Genomic DNA, 22,684 nt, shown 5'->3' with positions numbered 1-22,684 from the left:
GATTAGCTGAATGCTTTCAACTTGTGGTCAATCTGCACCTGCTCCTCACGAATTTTGTTAAAAAAAACATCATTTATTGCCAGTGGGGGCATTAACCGTTCATGAGGTGGATTGCCTGAGGGAAGAAACTGTTCCTGTGCCTGGCCGTTGTGGTGCTGACCAGACAGCAACAGTTCAAAGAGGAAATGGCATGGGTGTGAAGGGTCCAGAATGATTTTGTCAGCTCTTTTACTCACTCTGGATGATATAGTTCTTGGAGAGTGAGGAGGTTTTGCAGATGTGGTGTGTGGTTCTGGTGTTTGAGTGTCAGGTTTCAGAAAATGTGTGACATGTAAGGATTTTGTGTGTAAGCTGTTGAAAAAAACTATAATGTTGACTTTCTGACTTGGCTTGTATGCATATTCAGTGTGTTTGTGAGTGTATATATATATTATACAGCAGCTTCACAATAGTAACAAATTCAGGTTCTGCTGTAAAGCAATTCTAATTTTTATATAGTTTTGCATGGTGTTTGCTTTTGCAAGATATGTGTGATGTTTTGCATCTTGTGTGTGTGTTTTGTGTTTTTGTGTGTCGAGTTATGAGAAATGAACATCTGTGTAAGCATTTTTTAAAAACTAATGTGTATGATATTTTATGTGACTTCCTTATTCTGAACAAACTCAAGCAGCACTCAAGTCTCAGCGGACACGTCTTCTGTCAGGCTCACGAAATGGATTCAATCAATGAAAATACTGATTTCGTACTTTCAAAAGTTTCTTCAGATGAAAAATACTCTGAATTCAAAGGTAAGGCTCGAGATGTTATCAATATATGCATTAGAATTTATATTTCTAAGATTTAGCATGTGTAGTAACAGAGTAAGGTTATGTTCATTCAACAATTACACATTTGGCAGACACTTTTGTTTAAAGAGGCTTACATTGCATTCAAGGTTTACATATTATCCATTCATTCCCTGGGAATCATACACTGTCAACACTGTCATTAAAATAAAAAAGCTCTGTCTTCTGTAGCTCAGACAGTAGATCAGGATGATACCAACACCAAATTCATGGATTCATAAAGAAGAAAGAGTTCACATACAGTATCTGTCAAAGGCATAAATATAAATATCAGAATCAGAAAGAGCTTTATTGCCAGGTATGTTTGTGCTTCCACAGTATAAACAGAATGACAGTGCAGCACAGATAATAAAAAGAATGAAAATAGAATAAGTAAATAAATAAATAACAATATACAAAAAAATTATATATATATATATATATATATATATATACATATATATATATATATATATATATATATATATATATATAAAAACACAACATACAAAATATAGACAGTATGTATAGTATGTACAAATGCAAGGAAATGTAAATAAGAAGTATGGTGTGTTGAATAAATAAATGTATAAGTAGCGTTGTATGTATGTTTGTTAGCGTTGTATGTATGTATGCGTTGTATGTTAGCGTTGTATGTATGTATGCGTTGTGTATTGCACGTGTTTCATAAGTTCACATATACATAATTAGATAAAGGAATGCGTATTTTGCGGGCTGTCCAGAGGGTGGAGGTTGATGGAGTTGGGCTCCGAGCTCGGAATTTTGGCCCGAACCCAGAGTACTCCCCCCGGATGTATTAATAATAACAGGAGAAGTGAGGAGATGGGGTGGTGGAGGGGTGCTGATAAATTGTCAAAGAACAGAGGTGCTGTATGTCTGCAGCATATATACCTCTTGTTGTTTGTTGATTAGCTGAATGCTTTCAACTTGTGGTCAATCTGCACCTGCTCCTCACGAATTTTGTTTAAAAAAACATCATTTATTGCCAGTGGGGGCATTAACTGTTCATGAGGTGGATTGCCTGAGGGAAGAAACTGTTCCTGTGCCTTGCCGTTGTGGTGCTGACCAGACAGCAACAGTTCAAAGAGGAAATGGCATGGGTGTGAAGGGTCCAGAATGATTTTGTCAGCTCTTTTACTCACTCTGGATGATATAGTTCTGGGGTGTACCAGTGATTCGTTCAGCAGTCCGGACTATCTGTTATTGTCTTCTGAGATCTGATTTGGTAGCTGAGCTGAACCAGGCAGTAATAGAAGTGCAGAGGATGGATTCAATGACCGCAGAGTCGAATTGTATCGTCAGCTCTTGTGGCAGGTTGAACTTCCTTATCTGAAATTGCTAGAGTTTATTAGAGTTTGCTTAAAGTAACTGTGGTGTGTGAACTGGTGAGAAGTTTATCATTTGTGACTACACACTGTAACACTATCCACTGGTTTCACAGACAAGATTCACAGTTTTCTTTTCAACTGCTTACACACACTTTCAAAACTTTACACACAAATCCAAGAAATGCTTCACATCTCTTGCAAAATGAAGCACTGCATTCAAAATATCACAAACACATCTCAAAAGCAAACATTTGTCTTATGTTGCAAATACCTTTTCCATAATAACATTCTATTTTTGGATATATCATATACACACAGTTATTCAAAACCTAAAGCTCTTCTTTAATGAGCTCCAATGTACATTTCTGTAAAGATTGAAAGTAATTGGCAGAGAGATGTTGAAAAATTTATGGTAAACATGAAAGCAAGATTGAAAAAGTGAAAACTGAGTCGAAGGCCGAGAATTAGTGTATGGTTTTGCAGATGTGGTGAGTGGTTCTGGTGTTTGAGTGTCAGGTTTCAGAAAATGTGTGACATGTAAGGATTTTGTGTGTAAGCTGTTGAAAAAACTGTAAGCTAGTCCAGAATAAAATGCATGTTTGAGCTGTTTTACAGATTTGTGTATAAAGTTTTTTTTTTTTTATATATATATATATATATATATATATATATATATATATATATATATATATATATATATATATATATATATATATGTATATACACACACAGCGGCTTCACAATAGTAAGAAATTCAGGTTCTGCTGTAAAGCAATTTTAACAAGCCAATAGTGTCATTATTCAGCTAAAGGCAGTTCAGCATTGATTCAGTTCAGCACTATAACTGTGTAAAATTCATCATTTGTGCATACATAATGAATATACAGTGTATCTGTGCACATACATGTACGTGTGACACAACAACTCCTGTGTGCTCCACTGAACAAGCAAAAGACGCAATAGAGTATTTTTTTCACATATTGATGTGTGATATTTTGCATCTTGTGTGTGTGTTTTGTGTTTTTGTGTGTCGAGTTTTGAGAAATAGAACCATAGTTTTAAAAAAAATCTGTGTAAGTCTATTAGAAAAACGAATGTGAATGACATTTTATGTGACTTCCTTATTCTGAACAAACTCAAGCAGCACTCAAGTCTCAGCGGACACGTCTTCTGTCAGGCTCATGAAATGGATTCAATCTATGAAAATACTGATTTCATATATTCAACAGTTGCTTCAGATGAAAAATGCTCTGAATTCAAAGGTAAGGCTGGAGAACACTATAAACAATGAATGTGATTTTAACAGTAAAATATTGTAAAAACACTACGAAAAAAAAATTGTAAATAGGTTAACAGTAAGTTCCTGTACTATATACAGGGCCCTGGTCATTTCTAGGCTTGATTACTGCAATGCTCTTCTGGCTGGACTGCCGTCATGCACAACCAAGCCTCTACAAATGATTCAGAACGCTGCAGCACGTCTCATCTTTAACGAGCCCAAAAGAGCCCACATCACGCCTCTCTTCATCACTCTGCACTGGCTACCACTTGCTGCTCGCATCAAATTCAAGGCGTTGACGCTCGCTTACAGATCTACCACAGGCACATCACCCTCCTACTTCCACTCACTCCTACGAGTCTACACTCCTACCAGAAGCCTACGCTCATTAAAGGAGCGAAGGCTTGTGGTACCATCACAGAGAGGCACAAAATCACTCTCCAGAACATTCTCATTCACTGTTCAATGCTGGTGGAACGACCTTCCTGCCTTCATCCGGAATGCAGAATCCCTGGCAATATTCAAAAGACAGCTGAAAACTCATCTTTTTCGTGAGCACTTAACCTCATCCTAAAAAAAAAAAAAAAAAAAAAAACCTTCTTATTCCTATCCTTTCACTTCCTCTAATCCCTCTCTATTGTAGTTTATGATACTCTGAGCACTGCCTAAAACTTGTATTGTGAGCACTTATTGTGTCTATTTGCCTCTATTCCCACAATTCCCTTTGTGATACTCCACATTTGAAAGTATTTTGTTTAAAAAATGATGTTTTTTAATAGTTTTTGTTGTTAGTTATGTGCATTAGGGTTTTATGTTACACCTTCTGTTATTTAATGTATGTCTATTGCATTATGTAAGTGTTGTGGGTTACCATGATGGTGTATCGTGTTTGCGTGAATGACTCTGTGCACGTTCTTTATATTAGTATAAACTTCAGCTCATGGAAAAGCTACTTGTGATGAACTCTGATTCTTCATGTGGCTTTCTCTTTTACCACCTGCATTATTATGGTGGTTGTCAGTATATGTTAAAGGTATAAAACAGTACAAAACATCCACAACTGCCAAAATTATTTTGTAAAAAATACGGAATATTTTCTACAGTGAAGTTATCAATATATATGCATTAGAATATATATTTCTAAGATTTAACATGTGTAGTAACCGAGTAAGGTTACTTATGTTCATTCAACAATTACACATTTGGCAGACACGTTTGTTCGAAGATGCTTACATTGCATTCAAGGTTTACATTTTATCTGTTAATTCCCTGGGAATCAAACACTGTCATTTACAGTTCCCTTTCAGTCGGTCACTTTCGACGTACGTCAGTAGTGACCGACGAATTGGGATATCGCTAGAGAGCCCCTATCAGCTTCGAGAGAACTAAAACAAGCCAATGGAATTGGCGTGCGATATTTGCATAATGCGCACCTCCCCTAACAGGTGGATATAAAAAGGGGGGCAGATGCAATCGCACTCTGTCTTTCGCTTCGGAGCCTACCTGGTATCCTGCGGCTGTTTGAACTTCAAGCCTCTGAAGAAGTTTCGGCGCTTGTGTTGGTGTGACGACACCTGCAGCGAGGTCGCGAGTTGGAGTGAGCCGGGTGGAAACATCTACTGTTTTCCCAGCGTTCCGCTGTAATTCCACTGGTTGGTCTGCGATTTGGTCTGGTTCCTCCTGTGTTTTTCTAAACACGTCGTGACGCTCCCTGTGTGTCTCGACACAAAAGAGCTGAAGTTTCCCCTTCTAAAAGAGCTTCACAGACAGACACTGCGTCTTTTTCAAGATGTCATTCTGTCTGTGCGTTTCTGGAGGCGGTCGTTTCCTATCCTCTCTGACGGCCACGATCACTTTCTCTCATGTCTGCTTAGCGTGCTGAGACTGTGTTTGTGGGTGGTCATATTTTCTTATGGAAATATGTCCACGTCGGCGCGTTGTTTGCTCGCCTTTCTCGTAAAGGCCCTTTCACACAGGACGCGGCATGCGCTGCGCTCGCCGCTGGGTTCAGCGCAGCCCTTCAGATACAAAGCGATTTGCGCTGCGCTGGCCAGAGCACAGTAGGCGGAATTTTCCAAACATGTAGCGGGAGTTTTATACATAGTCACTTGATTGTTGTTCCACCTTTCGGTCAGCAGTAAAGTATATGTCCCGGGCCGTGTTAAGAAGTGAGCAATAGCAATAGCCCTGCTTGTAAGAAGAAGAAAGAAAGCAGCTCTTGACAATGTCTGTCATGTCTCCATGACACAGCTTTTCTCCCGATGTAAATATACGACCAGCAAACTTGTATTGTATAGCTCTGGAAATTCCAACACAGTAAATAGCTGTTCGTCCATTTTGCTTTCCGATTGTTTGGATGCCCGTTGCTATTGGTCGCGCGGGTAATCGTCACAGAGCGCAGCGGCAAAAGTTGAACTATTTTGAACTTTGACCGCGGCGTGCGCGCAAGCTGCGCTCCGCTGCGTCTGCGCTTTGGTCGACGCAGTTCTCGCGCGGCGCAAGCCATTGAAACAAATGGGTTTCATAGCGCAGCGCAGCGCATACCGCGTCCTGTGTGAAAGGGCCTTAAGGGCTTGAGCGCTCAGCGCGCCGTGTGCCGTCGAATTGCCGGCTGACAGCGCGCGTTGCCACGGCAACCCTGCGCGCTGTCTGGCGCTCTAGATGCACGGTCGAGACTCGGCTGCCTTTAATGAGGTGGAGTCCCCTCACTTATTCCCCGATCTAGTTATTTTTCTGAATCAGAAAAGTGCTACTTTGGTTAATAAGCCTGGGTGACCAGAGGATCACAGTGGGGCAATACCCGCCGAGTCATTCTCCGTGGGCCCCCCACTCCTCTAGTGCATCGCAAACATGTTGTGACTATGTTCGTGGGTGGATCATGTTTAGATACATGGCCACGTCGGTGCCCAGGGTGCCGTGTGTCGTCCAGTTGGGCGGCCACGTTCACTGTCCAACATGGCTGGTAGCTTCTGCACGTGTTGCTGGTCCTCCTTAAAATAAATATGGAGGACCTAACATCTTAGTCAGGGCTCCAGCAGAGGATCAGATGTCGACTGCTACATTGGAGAGAGTATTGTTGGGCTCTGAACATGAAGATGAGGCTGAGCGTCCCACGGTTGTGGCGTGCTCATGCCGAATCGGATTCAGACTTGGCAACCATGCTTTCCCGGGCCCCTGGGGGTGTCGTGCGACGCATACTCGCCTTGCCCCGCCCCTGGCTTAGCCCGGATGTGCATGAAAAAACTTGGTAGTTTGTGGCCTTTTTTGGCGTTAATATGGAACGCCAAGAGGGTCATAATCTGCACTACAAGTTTTTCTCTCTCTCTACCCCCTAGGGTGGGGTGGCAGTTCTACGGGCACACCACCTCTGCCCTGCATGAGTCTTGGCCCCTGGCAAGTCTGCAGTAGGTCAAAGCACTCATTGCATGTGGGTAGTTCTGAGTCGGGGTTGAGCTACGCAGGATGCAAATCAAAGCGCAGGCCCCTGGCCAGACAATGTCCACCATGGTGGTCCAGAAACACCCCTGGCGAGTCTTGCTGGGATGTGCCGTCGTCAAAGTGTGCTTTCTCGATGCGCTCATCTCACAAACTGGCCTTGAACCCAGCCCGCTCAACCCGCAGTCACCTGACTAGCGGGAGACGGTCCTGGAGATATGGCGACCTGGAGCTGACGTAAACGGTTCTTTCTCCCCAGAGGAGGGCCGGGTGGAGAATTGGTCTGTTCCGCCGCTGGCTCTCCGGAGTCCAGCGGTACCCACTAAGAACTGTTTTCCGATCCTCTACGTCCCAAGAGTGTGGCTGGCGATGTGCAGCGCCCCGCGTTGCTACTCCCAGCCCCCTCTCACCTCGCCAGCAGGTGTCAGTGTGTTGGTGCAGGCCGCGCCCCGTGTGCCGTCTCCCATACGCACTGCTACCTTGCAGAGTCTGATCACACTCTGGGCCGCTACCACGCCGCCCGAGTCGGGTCCCCGTACTCTGGTTCGCTGCCCCACCCCCGGTACGTCTGTGGTGCGTTTGGTTCTGCTGGCTCGGTGTCTGGAGGCCTGGTTAGTGCCCCCAGCCCGTTCCGCTGGCTCATGCGTACTATCAGACTCGGCTATGCGATTCATTTCGCCCGGTGTCCTCCGGCGTCCAGGGGTGTCCACTTCACTTAGGTGTCGTTGGACATTGCACCTGTTCTCCGAGTGGAGATTGCTGTCCTCCTGGCGAGGGATACAATCGAGCCGGTCCCTCCAGCCGATTTGAAGTCAGGTTCAGCCCTACTTCATTGTACCCTAAAGGGCGGTGGGCTATGGCCAATCCTGGATCTGCGCGTCTTGAACCGGTACCTTCAGGCTGCCGTTTAAGGTGCTCATGCAGAAGCGCATTTTCGAGTGCGTCCGTCCCGGGGTTTGGTTTGCAGCATTCGACCTGAAGGATGCATACTTTCATGTCTCGATTCTGCGCTCGGGTCGAGCATGTCAGTACAAACTCCTACCCTTCGGGCTGGCCCTGTCGCTCCACGCCTTACACGGTTGCGGAGGTGGCCATTGTTCCCCTCAAGGAACAGGGCGTTCGCATTCTCGACTGCCTCGACGACTGGTTGTTCCTGGCCAGCTCGCGAAGCAGTTGTGCGTACACAGGGAGATGGTTTAGCTCACCTCAGCCTGTTGGGTCTTTGGGTCAGCTGGGACAAGAGCAAACTCGCCCCCGGGCAGAGGATCTCTTTTCTCAGTCTCGAGCTAGACTCGGTCGCCTGGATTGTGCGCCTCTCTGAGGAGCGCGTCCAGTCGGTGTTGAACTGCCTGAGTTCGCTCAAGCGCAGGACGGCGGCCCCACTGAGAGACTTCAGAGGCTCCTGGGGCATGTGGCATCTGCAGCCGCGTTTCGCCGCTCAGGTTGCTCCATATGAGGCCGCTTCAACACCGGCTCCGCGACTGGGTCCCGAGATGGCCATGGCAGCGCAGCACGCTCAGTGTCCTCGTGACACGGAGCTGCCGCCCTACCCTCATCCGGTGGTCGGACCCTTTGTTCCTGCGGGCGGGAGTACCCCTTGGACGCTGTGGTCCACACAGATGCCTCTACCACCGGATGGGGGGCCATGTACAACGGGCATGCGGTTCGGGTCTTGGACGGGGCCTCGACTGCATTGGCATATCAATTGCCTCGAGTTGCTAGCAGTATGTCTTGCACTGGGCCGCTTCAAGGAGCTGCTGTCAGACAAGCACGTACTGGTCCGCTCGGACAAGCACGGTGGCCGTTGCGTACATCAACCATCAGGCTGGTCTACGCTCCCGTCGCATATCGCAACTCGCCTGCCATCTCTTGCTATGGAGTCAGAAGCATCTGAGGTCGCTTCAGGCCACTCATGTCCCAGGTGTGCTTAACCGTGCAGCCTACGAGCTCTTACGGCAGCCTCCACTTGCGGGCAAGTGGCGGCTCCATCCCCAGATGGTCCAGCTGATCTGGCACTACTTCGGCGAGGCCCAGGTAGTCCTGTTGCCTCCCCAGGAACTGCCCTCGGCCAGTGGTTTTCCCTGACCGGCGAGTCGCTCGGCACGGATACCCTGGCACTCAGCTGGCCCCGGGGCCTACGCAATATGCGTTTTCCCCCAGTGAGCCTTCTCGCACAGCTCCTGTGCTAGGTCAGGGAGGATGAGGAGCAGGTCTTGTTAGTGGCTCCATATTGGTCACTCGGACCCGGGTTTCGGACCTAATGCTCCTCACGACAGCCCCTCCTTGGCCGATTCCTCTGAGGAAGGACCTCCTGACTCAGAGATGGGGCTTCCTATGGCACCCGCGTCCCGACCTGTGGAACCTCCACGTGTGGTCCCTGGACGGGATGCGGAGGTTCTGGGTGATCTCCCGCAGGCGGTCGTAGACACCATCACTTCCGCTAGAGCTCCTTCACGAGGAGCCTCTATGCGTTGAAGTCGAACCTATTCGTTGAATGGTGCTCCTCTCGCAAGACGAGAGGACCCCCGATCATGCTCGGTCAGATCTGTGCTTTCCTTCCTGCAAGAGGGCTTGGAGCGAAGGCTGTCTCCCTCCACCCTCAAGGTGTATGTTGCCACTTCGCTGCACATCTCCATGCAGTTGATGGCAAGCCCTGGGGAAACACGGTCTGATCATCAGGTTCCTGAGGGGGGCGAGGGGACTGATTCCTCCTTGCCCACCCACCTTACCCTCTAGGGATCTCACCTTAGTTCTTAGCTAACTTCGGCGTCATCCTTGAGCCTTTGCAATTAATCGAGTTAAAAGTACTGTCTCTTAGACCGTCCTCCTGGTTGTATTGGCCTCATGTTAAGAGGGTAGGGGACCTGCACGCATTTTCGGTCGACGAATCGTGCCTGGAATTTGGGCCTGGGGATTCTCACGTCTTCCTGAGACCCCGGCCTGGATATGTGCCCAAGGTTCCTACCACTCCCTTCAGAGATCAGGTAGTGAACCTGCAAGCGCTGCCTTCGGAGGAGGCAGACCCAGCCCTAGCTTCGCTCTTTCCAGTTCGCGCCCTGCGTGTTTACGTGGATAGAACTTGAAGCTTAGGACCTCAGATCAGCTCTTTGTCTGTTACGGAGACCAGCAGAAGGGAAAGGCTGTCTCCAAGCAGAGGATGGCCCACTGGTTAGTGGATGCCATCGCCCTGGCTTATGTTCCCAGGGCGTGTCTTGCCCGTTCGGGTTGAGAGCCCACTCCACCTGAGTGGCCTCTTCCTGGGCGCTGGCTCATGGCGCCTCGCTGACAGATTGTAGAGCTGTGGGCTGGGCGACACCCAACACGTTTGCTAGGGTTTTTAGCTTACGTGTAAGCTGGTTCTTCCCGTGTACTCGCTTCCACCAGCCGGTAGACGTGTTGAACCTGTGCTCGTGTCGGCTTGCAATGCCACTCCCGCCCCCTGGGCAGGATATGTGCATCTGTTGACTCCAGTCGTGTTCCCCGTTCGGTGAACCCTGTCGAGTTCCTCCACCTCCACCTTCGGCTCGGGCATTGCGGAGTGTCTGATGCCAGACCAACATCCATCTTCGATGTTGTCTGTTGGTTGGGTTCCATATGTTGCAATCCCTCTACGTGAGTGATTCCATATGTGTATTGTCCACGGTTACTCCCTACGGTGAGCCCGTGTCTTTCCCTTAGCAGAGCTTCTGCTTTCTCCTGTCAGATGAGTCTCCCCCTACTCAGGTGGAGCCATCCCAGGGACTCATATGCGTTCTGCCCTGCGGGCCAGTCCATATGTTTTCCATGTAAATTCCTTCCCCTCTGGGTAGGTAGTGGTTCCGCAGCGTTCCTTACGGGTTCGCTTCCCCAGTGTAGTCTAGTTTACTTAGTGGGTATATCGGAACAGCAGTAGACTTCCCGGCGTAAGCTCGCCCCCTTCTCCGTCCCCTTGGTGCGTCGGGCGGCTAGAGCCTGCGCTGGGCACTGGAAGGGGTTTCGTAACTGTGGCGTTTTAGTTGGGATCCCAATTCGTCGGTCACTACTGACGTACGTCGAAAGTGACCGACTGAAAGGGAACGTCTCGGTTACGTATGTAACCCTCGTTCCCTGAAGGAGGGAACGGAGACGTACGTCCCGTCGCCACAGTTTCTGTACCCTCGCTGCAGTGCGGACACCCGTTGTCTCCTCAGCGAAAAACAGAGTGCGATTGCATCTGCCCCCCTTTTTATATCCACCTGTTAGGGGAGGTGCGCATTATGCAAATATCGCACGCCAATTCCATTGGCTTGTTTTAGTTCTCTCGAAGCTGATAGGGGCTCTCTAGCGATATCCCAATTCGTCGGTCACTACTGACGTACGTCTCCGTTCCCTCCTTCAGGGAACGAGGGTTACATACGTAACCGAGACGTTTTTCTCAATCGATTTTACACATTTCTCCAAACTCGGATCACTGTTCTCAAAACAGTTAACACAGTGATTGAACACTTTGTAATTGTTCTAAACAGTTTGTACGTTTTCATTAATTTCACACAAATTGCAAATCATGTGAATAATTTTCTCAAAACTAAGCACAAAGTTCTCAAAAGTTTCATAATAGTTAATACATCCAACCAAAACTTTAATAAATCAGGAAAAAAAAAAAAAAAAAAAAGATCACAGCTTTTTATTATTGATTTTACACAATTCACAAACATTTATGTATCATTTGTCCAAACAACAAACAAAACTCTGGAATATGTCATATTATCAAATGCACTTGGTATGTTTTCAGTTAGCCTCAAACTGATATCTGCTTGATTATTGATACACACAACACAGGAAATTAAGTTTTCCTAGCCGTTTACACATTTATCACAATTGCATTATGTAATAGGGACACTGTAAAAAAAGATTCCATAGTTTTTACAAAATAATTTGGCAGCTGTAGTTGTCAGAATAATTTTGTAAAAAATGCAGAAAAACTGTAAACACATTTACAGAACAAACTGTACATTTTACAGTATAAAACTGTAATTTACAAACAAGAAAATTTGAACGTAAACCAATAAATTCAACAATGCACACTACTACTAAAATATGTTGTGTACCTTTAACATATACTGACAACCATCATAATAATGTAGGTGGTAAAAGAGAAAGCCACATGAAGAATCAGAGTTCATCACAAATAACTTTTCCATGAGTTGAAGTTTATACTAATATAAAGAAGGTGCACAGAGTCATTCATGCAAATGCAAAACACCATCATGGTAACCCACAACACTTACATAATGCAATAGACATTCATTAAACAACAGAAGGTGTAACATAAAACCCTAATGTACAACTGATAACAAAAACTATTAAGAAACATGATTTTTTTAAACAAAACTTTCAAATGTGGAGAGTCACAAAGGGAATTGTAGAAATATTAGTATACAGTTTTTGACTGTAAATTATACATTGATTTTGTCTTTTTTACTTCTAAAAATTGTAACATTTACAGCATTTTACTGTGAAAATTACATAAAATGTCTGGTAAGAGCTTTTACAGTTTTTCCCTGTATATAATATGGGAACTTACTGTTAACCTATTTACATTTTTTTCCCGTAGTGTTTTTACAATATTTTACTGTTAAAATCACATTCATTTTTACAGTGGAAAATATAAAAGGGAAAGTATACAGAGAGCAAGAAAATATGCAAGAGAAGAGGAAGGGGCGTAATGAGAAGGAAAGGAAGGGTGGAACATATAGAAGGATATCATATGAGGAGAGAGGAGGAAGTAAAAAAGGAGAAGAGCTGAGCACAGTGGAGGGCATTGGTGTAGTGGAAAGAGCAAGAGGAGAAATTGTAAGAAAACATATAGTGAATGTAGACAGCAGGGGTGGGAGGAGAGGTGGATTTGAAATGAAATCAGAATTACTCTAATTTAGTGGTTCTGGACCTGGGGAGCCCTATCTGAGGGTATGGGGAACTTTGGATTCAGCCCCCAAATTTTATTTTTTGTTTATAAGAAATACAAGATGAAATACTTTGGCATAATGTTATGTTTGAATATTTATATAAACAAATGTTATAAATATCTGTAGTTTCAAAGTTGTTGACATAATTGAAAAACTTTGCTCTGCAATTTGTATATTCTCAAATGTCAGGTGGCACAAGTGAAAATATTTTATTATCAACTGACAAGGTAATAACGTTAAACTTGATACTGTAATCCAACATCCAGAGGACCCAGCAGATCATTGTGGTAGAGTGAAAAGGGTTGTAGATATCTCTCAAATACTGATAAAAACAGCTAATTTCATGTATGGGTAGATATATATTTACAAATATTTGATTGTACCACCTGACAAAAAAGGTAAAAAAAAAAAGAAAAAAAAAAAGAATTTAAACACTTCAAAATGTTATGTAACAACTAAAACTTATGTAACAACTAAAACTTGTTTAATTATTAAATTGTTCATGACTCAAAAATATGCATTACATCAGTTTTCAAAGATTTTTTAAAAATACCATTTTAAAGCTTTATATGATCAAAGACCCATATACGAAAACCTGTTGGAAAAACATTACAATGAATGTGTATTTTCTTTAGTGTATTTGTACATCCACAGCTGAAAATGTTTTAAAATACGCCTAGTATTGATGTTGGTATTTACTTTTAATAAATGCATTATGCAGTGTTTTATTGTGCAGTAAACAGAGGTGGAAAGTCCAGGGGTCAGAAAGTAAAAGTCCTGCCATATTTTTTTTTCCACCCACTGAAGCGGTGTTAAAGTTAATGAGATAAATAAGTGATTAATTGAGTGATGATTGAGCATTATTGAAGACACCTGATGATAACAAGCAGAATCACCAAAGGAGAAAATCACAATTTTTAAGACACCATCACAGAGGTCATGGTTTGTTTTAGTTGGGCTCTTGACCCTTCACTTTTTAATATTAGAATTTGTTTGGGCTGTTGTAACTGAGTTATAACAGCCAGACAAGCAAAGAGAAAAGATGGTAAGGTAACGTTGGTTATGTTTTCACATAATCATTATTTGATCTGAATCACTGAACTCATCAAGAGCCCAATCTCTGAGTTAGATTCACATTATTGATTACAGCATCACTGAGATTCTACAGCACAAGATCTGCTTTATCAATAAAATAAGAATTTTTTAAAAAGTTGTTCTGATCAAAAAAAGAAAAGTCTGTCTTTTAGGCAGATCAACTGTGAACATTAAAAAACAAGCTACTAAAAAGTCACAGAAAAACAGCAAAATTTAAATAGTGAGAATAAAGAAAATTACTAAGACAATTCATCTCATAATTTATTCATGCAGCAATGCATGATGGGAGCCGTGGATGAGTTTTGATTGGTGGCACCCAGAATGCACTGCAACATGCTTAATTATTCTCACCATTGTTGAGATTCACAGACTGATTCTTGATCTCTGTGTGTCTAAATACGAGCCTTTTTTCTAAGAACAACTTTTGATGAAACCTTTGAATTATTTTGAAGAAAGCTGGATCTTGTGCTGTAGAATCACAGTTCTGCTGTAATCAATAATGTGAATCTAACTCAGAGATTGGGCTCTAAATGAGTTCAATGACTCAGATCAAATAATGATTATGTGATACCATTATCATTCTCTTTGCTTGTCTGGCTGTTATAACTCAGTTACAGCAGCCCAAACAAGATCTAATAGTAAAAAGTGAAGGGTCAAGAGCCCAACTAAAGCAAACCATGACCTCTGTGATGGTGTCTTAAAAATTGTGATTTTCTCCTTTGGTGATTCTGCTTGTTATCATCAGGTGTCTTCAATAATGCTCAATCATCATTTAATTAATCACTTAATTATCTCATTAACTTTAACACCGCTTCAGTGGGTGGAAAAAAAATATGGCAGGACTTTTACTTTCTGACCCCTGGACTTTCCACCTCTGGCAGTAAAGTTGAACTGTTTGGCAAATGTAAGAGTGTGTTTAGATCACTGTGTTAACTGTTTTGAGAGCAGGCACATTACTTTGGAGAAATGTGTAAAATCGATTGAGAAAAACTGTAAATAAAAAAGCACTTTCTTCCCTATAGCTAAGACAGATCATGATGATACCAACACCAAGCTCATGGATTCAGAAAGAAGAAAGAGTTCACATACAGTATTAAATTAAATATAATATTTGGATAAAAGCATCTGCCAAAAGCATAAATATAAATATCAGAATCAGAAAAATCTTTATTGCCAGGTATGTTTGTACTTCCACAGTATAAATAGAATGACAGTGCAGCACAGATAATAAAAATAATGAAAATAGAATAAGTAAATAGGAAATAATATACAAAATATATATATATGAAAAAAAAAAAAATACACAGCATACAAAAAAATAGATAGTATGTACAGTATGTACAAATGCAAGGAAATGTAAATAAGAAGTTCCTGTTCCTGTGCCTGGGCGTTGTGGTGCCGACCAGACAGCAACAGTTCAAAGAGGAAGTGGCATGGGTGTGAAGGGTCCAGAATTATTTTGTCAGCTCTTTTACTCAATCTGGATGATACAGTTCTTGGAGAGTGAGGAGGGGTGTACCTGTGTGTGAAGTTTATCATTTGACTTCCTGTGACTACACACTATAATAGTATCCCACGGTTTCACAAGGTTTACAGTTTGCTTACACACATTTTCAAAACTCTTTTTTTTTTTTTTTCAAAACTTTACTCACAAATCCAAGAATTGCACACACAAAATGCAAAATGCTTCACATCTCTTGCAAAATGAAACACTGCTTTAAAATATCACAAACATCTCAAAAGCAAACATGTCTTAAAAAGTTGCAAACATTTGCCATAATATTCTATTTTTGGATATATCATATACACACAGTTATTGTGTGTTACATAGAGAATTGTGTGTTGTGTTTTGCAAAAAGTGTTTTATGAAATTGAAAACGAAGTCAAAGGCTGAGAATTAGTGTATGGTTTTGCAGATTTGGTGTGTGGTTCTGCTGTTTGAGTGTCAGGTTTCAGAAATTGTGTGACAAGTAAGGATTTTGTGTGTAAGCAGTTGAAAAAAACTGTAACTGAAAGTTTGAAATGAGTTCTAGAATACATTATTAAAATGTCTGGTTGGGTCAATGTGTTGAAATATATTCTATTAAAAAAGTATTTTACAGAAATAAACCCAGTGTAAATTCAGGAATAGTTCCAGACAGAAATGCTGCAATGATTCAAGGGTATAATAATTTCCTTTTTCTCATCACATTTCTAACCACAGGTAATTTCACTGAAGAACTGGAAAGTGAGAGGAAAGTCAATCCCTCTAAAGGGACTAAAGCTCTTCTGATTCTTCTGGGTTTGATGCTCGTTTTTGCTCTCGGGGGTCTCTGCATCGTCTGGATGCTTTGTGAGTATAACCGATATAGATATTTGCTTTGTTCAAAGTGCATTGACTGAGTTACTGAAAATACTTCTACTTCATATCAGTGTATAGTAGCTTCATTACAACTTGCAATGCAATTTTTAGTAGCTTTTTATTGGTAAACAAAGCTGTTTTCAAGTATTGTCAAAAAAGCCTCCATATTGAAGGTGTAAACTTATATTAATTAAGCCTGAAAACGTCTCGGCTACATATGTAAATCTTCAGGAGAGAGTATGGCCTAAAATAATAAACAAGAGAAGCTAACTAAGATTTAGAGCTGCCTACCCTGCATAAAAACAAAGATGAAAATCAACAACATAAACTTCCCTGAGCTTCCTCTCTAACCAAAAACAGGAGAAAATATTACACACAAAATAAAAAGGCACTCTTCCCGTACATTTCCCACTTAACCATAAACAAGGAAACGGAGGTAATAAGAAGATACAATACCTTTTAGTTATCAACAGAGAACAAAGTCAATACCTAATTTTAAAATACCTTTTAGTTACCCACAGGTTAAAAAAAACAAAAAAACAACAACATTAGAAGGGTACAATACCTTTTAATTACCCTCACATTAAACTGGTGGGCAAACTGGTGATGGGACGGTTGATACCGGGGCTCCGATGCTCCAACGCAGTTTCCAAAGCACTATAGTATCACACACTGTACCAATGCTTGTATCGAAATGAGAATAGCACGTGATTGATAATAATAATAATAATAATAATAATTCCTTACATTTATATAGTGCTTTACATATTGAAGGGGGAATCTCCTCAACCACCACCAATGTACAGCATCCACCTGGATGATGCGACGGCAGCCATATTGCGCCAGAACGCCCACCACACACCAGCTTATTGGTGGAGAGGAGACAAAGTGATGAAGCCAATCAGTGTATGGGGATGATTAGGAGGCCATGATGGACAGAGGCCAATGGGCAAATTTGGCCAGGATGTCGGGGTTACACCCCTACTCTTTTCGAATGACATCCTGGGATTTTTAACAACCACAGAGAGTCAGGACCTCGGTTTAACGTCTCATCTGAAGGACGGTGCTTTTTGACAGTATAGTGTCCCCATCACTATACTGGGGTGTTAGGACCCACACAGACCACAGGGTGAGCACCCCCTGCTGGCCTCACTAGTTTTCCCAGGAGGTCTCCCATCCATTGATTAATGACGTTTGAAGCTTCGAACGATCCAACCGTCTCCATTGACATTATATATATAGAGGGGAACGTATTCGGTGACAGGTGAAATAATTCTTTGACATGGTTAAAAATAATTCATGTTTTTTTTCCTTTGTTTGTTTAGCATAACCTGTCGCCGATTACGTTCCCCTCTAATGTATTTCTTACGGTGAGCCCGTGTCTTTCCCTTAGCAGAGCTTCTGCTTTCTCCTGTCAGATGAGTCTCCCCCTACTCAGGTGGAGCCATCCCAGGGACTCATATGCGTTCTGCCCTGCGGGCCAGTCCATATGTTTTCCATGTAAATTCCTTCCCCTCTGGGTAGGTAGTGGTTCCGCAGCGTTCCTTACGGGTTCGCTTCCCCAGTGTAGTCTAGTTTACTTAGTGGGTATATCGGAACAGCAGTAGACTTCCCGGCGTAAGCTCGCCCCCTTCTCCGTCCCCTTGGTGCGTCGGGCGGCTAGAGCCTGCGCTGGGCACTGGAAGGGGTTTCGTAACTGTGGCGTTTTAGTTGGGATCCCAATTCGTCGACTGAAAGGGAACGTCTCGGTTACGTATGTAACCCTCGTTCCCTGAAGGAGGGAACGGAGACGTACGTCCCGTCGCCACAGTTTCTGTACCCTCGCTGCAGTGCGGACACCCGTTGTCTCCTCAGCGAAAAACAGAGTGCGATTGCATCTGCCCCCCTTTTTATATCCACCTGTTAGGGGAGGTGCGCATTATGCAAATATCGCACGCCAATTCCATTGGCTTGTTTTAGTTCTCTCGAAGCTGATAGGGGCTCTCTAGCGATATCCCAATTCGTCGGTCACTACTGACGTACGTCTCCGTTCCCTCCTTCAGGGAACGAGGGTTACATACGTAACCGAGACGTTTTTCTCAATCGATTTTACACATTTCTCCAAACTCGGATCACTGTTCTCAAAACAGTTAACACAGTGATTGAACACTTTGTAATTGTTCTAAACAGTTTGTACGTTTTCATTAATTTCACACAAATTGCAAATCATGTGAATAATTTTCTCAAAACTAAGCACAAAGTTCTCAAAAGTTTCATAATAGTTAATACATCCAACCAAAACTTTAATAAATAAGGAAAAAAAAAAAAAAAAAGATCACAGCTTTTTATTATTGATTTTACACAATTCACAAACATTTATGTATCATTTGTCCAAACAACAAACAAAACTCTGGAATATGTCATATTATCAAATGCACTTGGTATGTTTTCAGTTAGCCTCAAACTGATATCTGCTTGATTATTGATACACACAACACAGGAAATTAAGTTTTCCTAGCCGTTTACACATTTATCACAATTGCATTATGTAATAGGGACACTGTAAAAAAAGATTCCATAGTTTTTACAAAATAATTTGGCAGCTGTAGTTGTCAGAATAATTTTGTAAAAAATGCAGAAAAACTGTAAACACATTTACAGAACAAACTGTACATTTTACAGTATAAAACTGTAATTTACAAACAAGAAAATTTGAACGTAAACCAATAAATTCAACAATGCACACTACTACTAAAATATGTTGTGTACCTTTAACATATACTGACAACCATCATAATAATGTAGGTGGTAAAAGAGAAAGCCACATGAAGAATCAGAGTTCATCACAAATAACTTTTCCATGAGTTGAAGTTTATACTAATATAAAGAAGGTGCACAGAGTCATTCATGCAAATGCAAAACACCATCATGGTAACCCACAACACTTACATAATGCAATAGACATTCATTAAACAACAGAAGGTGTAACATAAAACCCTAATGTACAACTGATAACAAAAACTATTAAGAAACATGATTTTTTTTAAACAAAACTGTTTTCAGATAATAATAATAATAATAATAATAATTCCTTACATTTATATAGTGCTTTACATATTGAAGGGGGAATCTCCTCAACCACCACCAATGTACAGCATCCACCTGGATGATGCGACGGCAGCCATATTGCGCCAGAACGCCCACCACACACCAGCTTATTGGTGGAGAGGAGACAAAGTGATGAAGCCAATCAGTGTATGGGGATGATTAGGAGGCCATGATGGACAGAGGCCAATGGGCAAATTTGGCCAGGATGTCGGGGTTACACCCCTACTCTTTTCGAATGACATCCTGGGATTTTTAACAACCACAGAGAGTCAGGACCTCGGTTTAACGTCTCATCTGAAGGACGGTGCTTTTTGACAGTATAGTGTCCCCATCACTATACTGGGGTGTTAGGACCCACACAGACCACAGGGTGAGCACCCCCTGCTGGCCTCACTAGTTTTCCCAGGAGGTCTCCCATCCATTGATTAATGACGTTTGAAGCTTCGAACGATCCAACCGTCTCCATTGACATTATATATATAGAGGGGAACGTATTCGGTGACAGGTGAAATAATTCTTTGACATGGTTAAAAATAATTCATGTTTTTTTTCCTTTGTTTGTTTAGCATAACCTGTCGCCGATTACGTTCCCCTCTAATGTATTTCTTATAGTAATATGACCGTCTGGCTGACCGAGTCCAGCTCCATACCGAGATAAGAGATCCTATGCACAGGGGAGATTTTGCTCTTGCCCAGGTTGAACCAAAGTTCCAACTGGCTGATGTGATGGAGCACCATGTCCCTGTGTTCGCACACCTGATCTGCTGGGCCAGTATTAGCCAGTCATCGAGATATTTCAGAACACGAACGCTCAGAGATGGGCGTAAATACATGGAAATGTATTTAAAATACAAATACAAAATACTGTGTGGAAAAATGTATTTAAATACAAATACAAAATACTGTGTGGGAAAATGTATTTAAATACAAATACAGTATTTTGTATTTTGAAAATACACAAAATACATTGAAGATTCAGGGCAGGTATCCCTATTAGGCTGAAATCTATCTGGGCCTATTCTGAATGCCAAAAAGCATTTAGATGTGTGCAACTACTTAGAAACTTTCGTTTTAATTTTATATACCTCTTCCCACCACACCCTGCCCTGTAGGAAATAAAAAACTACAAAAAAAAATCTAATTTTTAACTTTTATTATGTTTTATCACCATCATTAAAAGCCAATGTGAAAATGTGTAATTTGTTAAGCTAATTATAAATAGTCACAGTGAATTAAGAAACTACATAGGCCTACTGACTTTTAATTCCTTACCTCATTTCTGCACTCTCTGTCATTCTCTCTCTGTCATTCTCTCTTTCTCTCTCTTTCTTAAGTGCTTGCTTCCTTGCTGGTAATTACAAATAAACTTATGTAGTGCAAAATAGCAGCCATTTATATACTTACTTCTGACAAGGTTACAATGTAGTCTATTACTTAAGGTGAATAATAATGTGAATAATTTTAATAAAATAAGTGAGATCATACAAAATGCATGTTATTTTTTATTTAGTACTGTCCTGAGTAAGATATTTTACATAGAAGATGTTTGCGTTTAGTTCACGAGACAAAACAATATGTTCTAATGTCTCAAGTCACAATTTCAAGTTTACTGGGTTTAACTTGATTATTTGGTTAGGGTTTAAGAAGTGTACTAAAAAACTTTTTCACATGTGTCGTCAAAATGACCCACAACCTAATCAGTTTATGTGAAGAAATCCATTTATTCACAAACTTCTCACGAGACGAGTGTTTGACATAGTATAAGAGGTGTTTGACAAATTATTCGGCATATCGTTTCAAATTATTCGGGGCGTGTCTGGTCTGAACTAGTTGATGCATGAAAACAACACCCTGATAAAGAGGTTGACTGTCTCAAAGTATTTTGAGTATTTTGAAAATACAAAAATACTCATATTAAATGTATTTAAATACAAATTACATTTGATTTTTTCCAAAGGCTTTAAAATACAAAATACAAAATAGTATTTTGTATTTCAAATACGTATTTTAAATACATGTATCTGAAATACTGCCCATCCCTGCGAACGCTACATTCTCTGCGAAGAACAATGGCAGCCTCTTCAACTTTTATAAAGACACCAGGCGACAGAGACAGCCTGAAGGGAGGACCATGTACTGATATGCTTGACTCTGGAACGTTCTGTGACGAGGAAGAATTAAGACATGAAAGTATATGTCCTTCAGGTTGATCGCTTCAAACCAATCTTGGGGAAAGATGCATTCGAAAACGCATTTCTGCATCAACAATTTGAACGGAAGCTTGTGCAAGGCCCGTTTCAAAACTTGCAGGTCCAAGATTTGTCTTAAACCACCGCCTTTCTTGTGTACAGTGAAGTAAGGGCTGTAAAAACCTGACTGCATATCGGCTCGAGGGACCGGCATGATTGCAACCTTCACCAGTAGGACTGTGTTCTCCACTCATAAGACAGGGGCAACGATGTTACGCACCGAAGATATGTTGCATCTGCGACAAGCAGGCGGAGTTGCTTCAGCTGCTGACTGGGTGGAGGCAGCAGCTGATCGCCAGGGCAGGATGTGCTTTATACCCTCCATCTGCTTTTGTGCAGCTAAGAACTGCTGGGCAAACTTCTCAACTGCGTCGCCAAAAAGGCCGGCCTCAGAGATATTAGCGTAGAAGTACCGATCCTTGTCGGGCTCATGCATATCTGCCAGGTTCAGCCAGAGATGGCGTTCCTGGACCACTAAGCTGGACATCGCTTAAGCCAGGGAGCGCACAGTGACTTTCATCACTCTTAAGGTGAGGTCCCTCACTGCATGCAGTTCCTGCAAAACCCCTGGGTTGAAACTTCCCTTGTGCAGTTCATTTAGCGCTATGGCCTTATAGACCTGCAGGAGCACTATGGCATGCAGGGCAGAGGCAGCTTCCTCACAGGCTCTGTAAGTCTTTCCCACCAGGGATGTGCCAAAAAAGGTGCCATCAATGATCTTGTGTCCTCGTCATGCAAATCTGGAAGGAAAGTAACCAATTGTCCAACCTCGAGCGTTCGGGACACAGTGGAGGATCGACATCCGGCAGAGCGCCAAAGGAAACGACTGGCACAGCATGTGACGGCCAGCATGAATGAATGTAGTGCAGTCCACTGCGTGCTCGCAGCTCATTGAAGGTGCAGCACCGCCTGCAGGAACACTACCCGCAGTGTTCATTCTCAAAACAGTGAGATAGATGTGAAAACAGCTGTTGGATTAGCTCAGAGAACAGCAGTCTTCGCTGCACAGCACTGTATGACACGAACACCACAGATGAAGAGGCTTTCAGAAGAACTGACTCATTTTGTAGATTCTCAGCAGAAGCAGGTTAGTAGAACCGT

General features: G+C 42.4%; 1 protein-coding gene across 17 annotated transcripts in view; it reads left to right on the top strand.

The window, feature by feature from the left end:
- The first annotated feature begins 432 nt into the window (after positions 1–432).
- The window catches only part of LOC137037084 (erythroid membrane-associated protein-like), a 129,656-nt gene continuing 107,404 nt past the window's right edge, over positions 433–22,684 (top strand). For 4 of the 17 annotated variants that reach the window (XM_067410851.1, XM_067410844.1, XM_067410867.1 and 1 more), the window contains exons 1-2: positions 438–788; positions 16,110–16,238. In XM_067410851.1, the coding sequence (XP_067266952.1) occupies positions 527–788; positions 16,110–16,238 (391 nt within the window). In that variant the 5' untranslated portion in view covers positions 438–526. Of the gene's footprint in view, positions 789–3,231; positions 3,436–16,109; positions 16,239–22,684 lie in introns of those variants that run through there. The other 13 variants (XM_067410864.1, XM_067410863.1, XM_067410854.1 and 10 more) reach the window with 8 other exon arrangements.

Source organism: Chanodichthys erythropterus, chromosome 15 (genome assembly GCF_024489055.1).
Source record: "Chanodichthys erythropterus isolate Z2021 chromosome 15, ASM2448905v1, whole genome shotgun sequence".
Classification (NCBI taxonomy): Eukaryota; Metazoa; Chordata; class Actinopteri; order Cypriniformes; family Xenocyprididae; genus Chanodichthys; species Chanodichthys erythropterus.
This window is presented reverse-complemented; position numbering and strand designations above follow the sequence as displayed.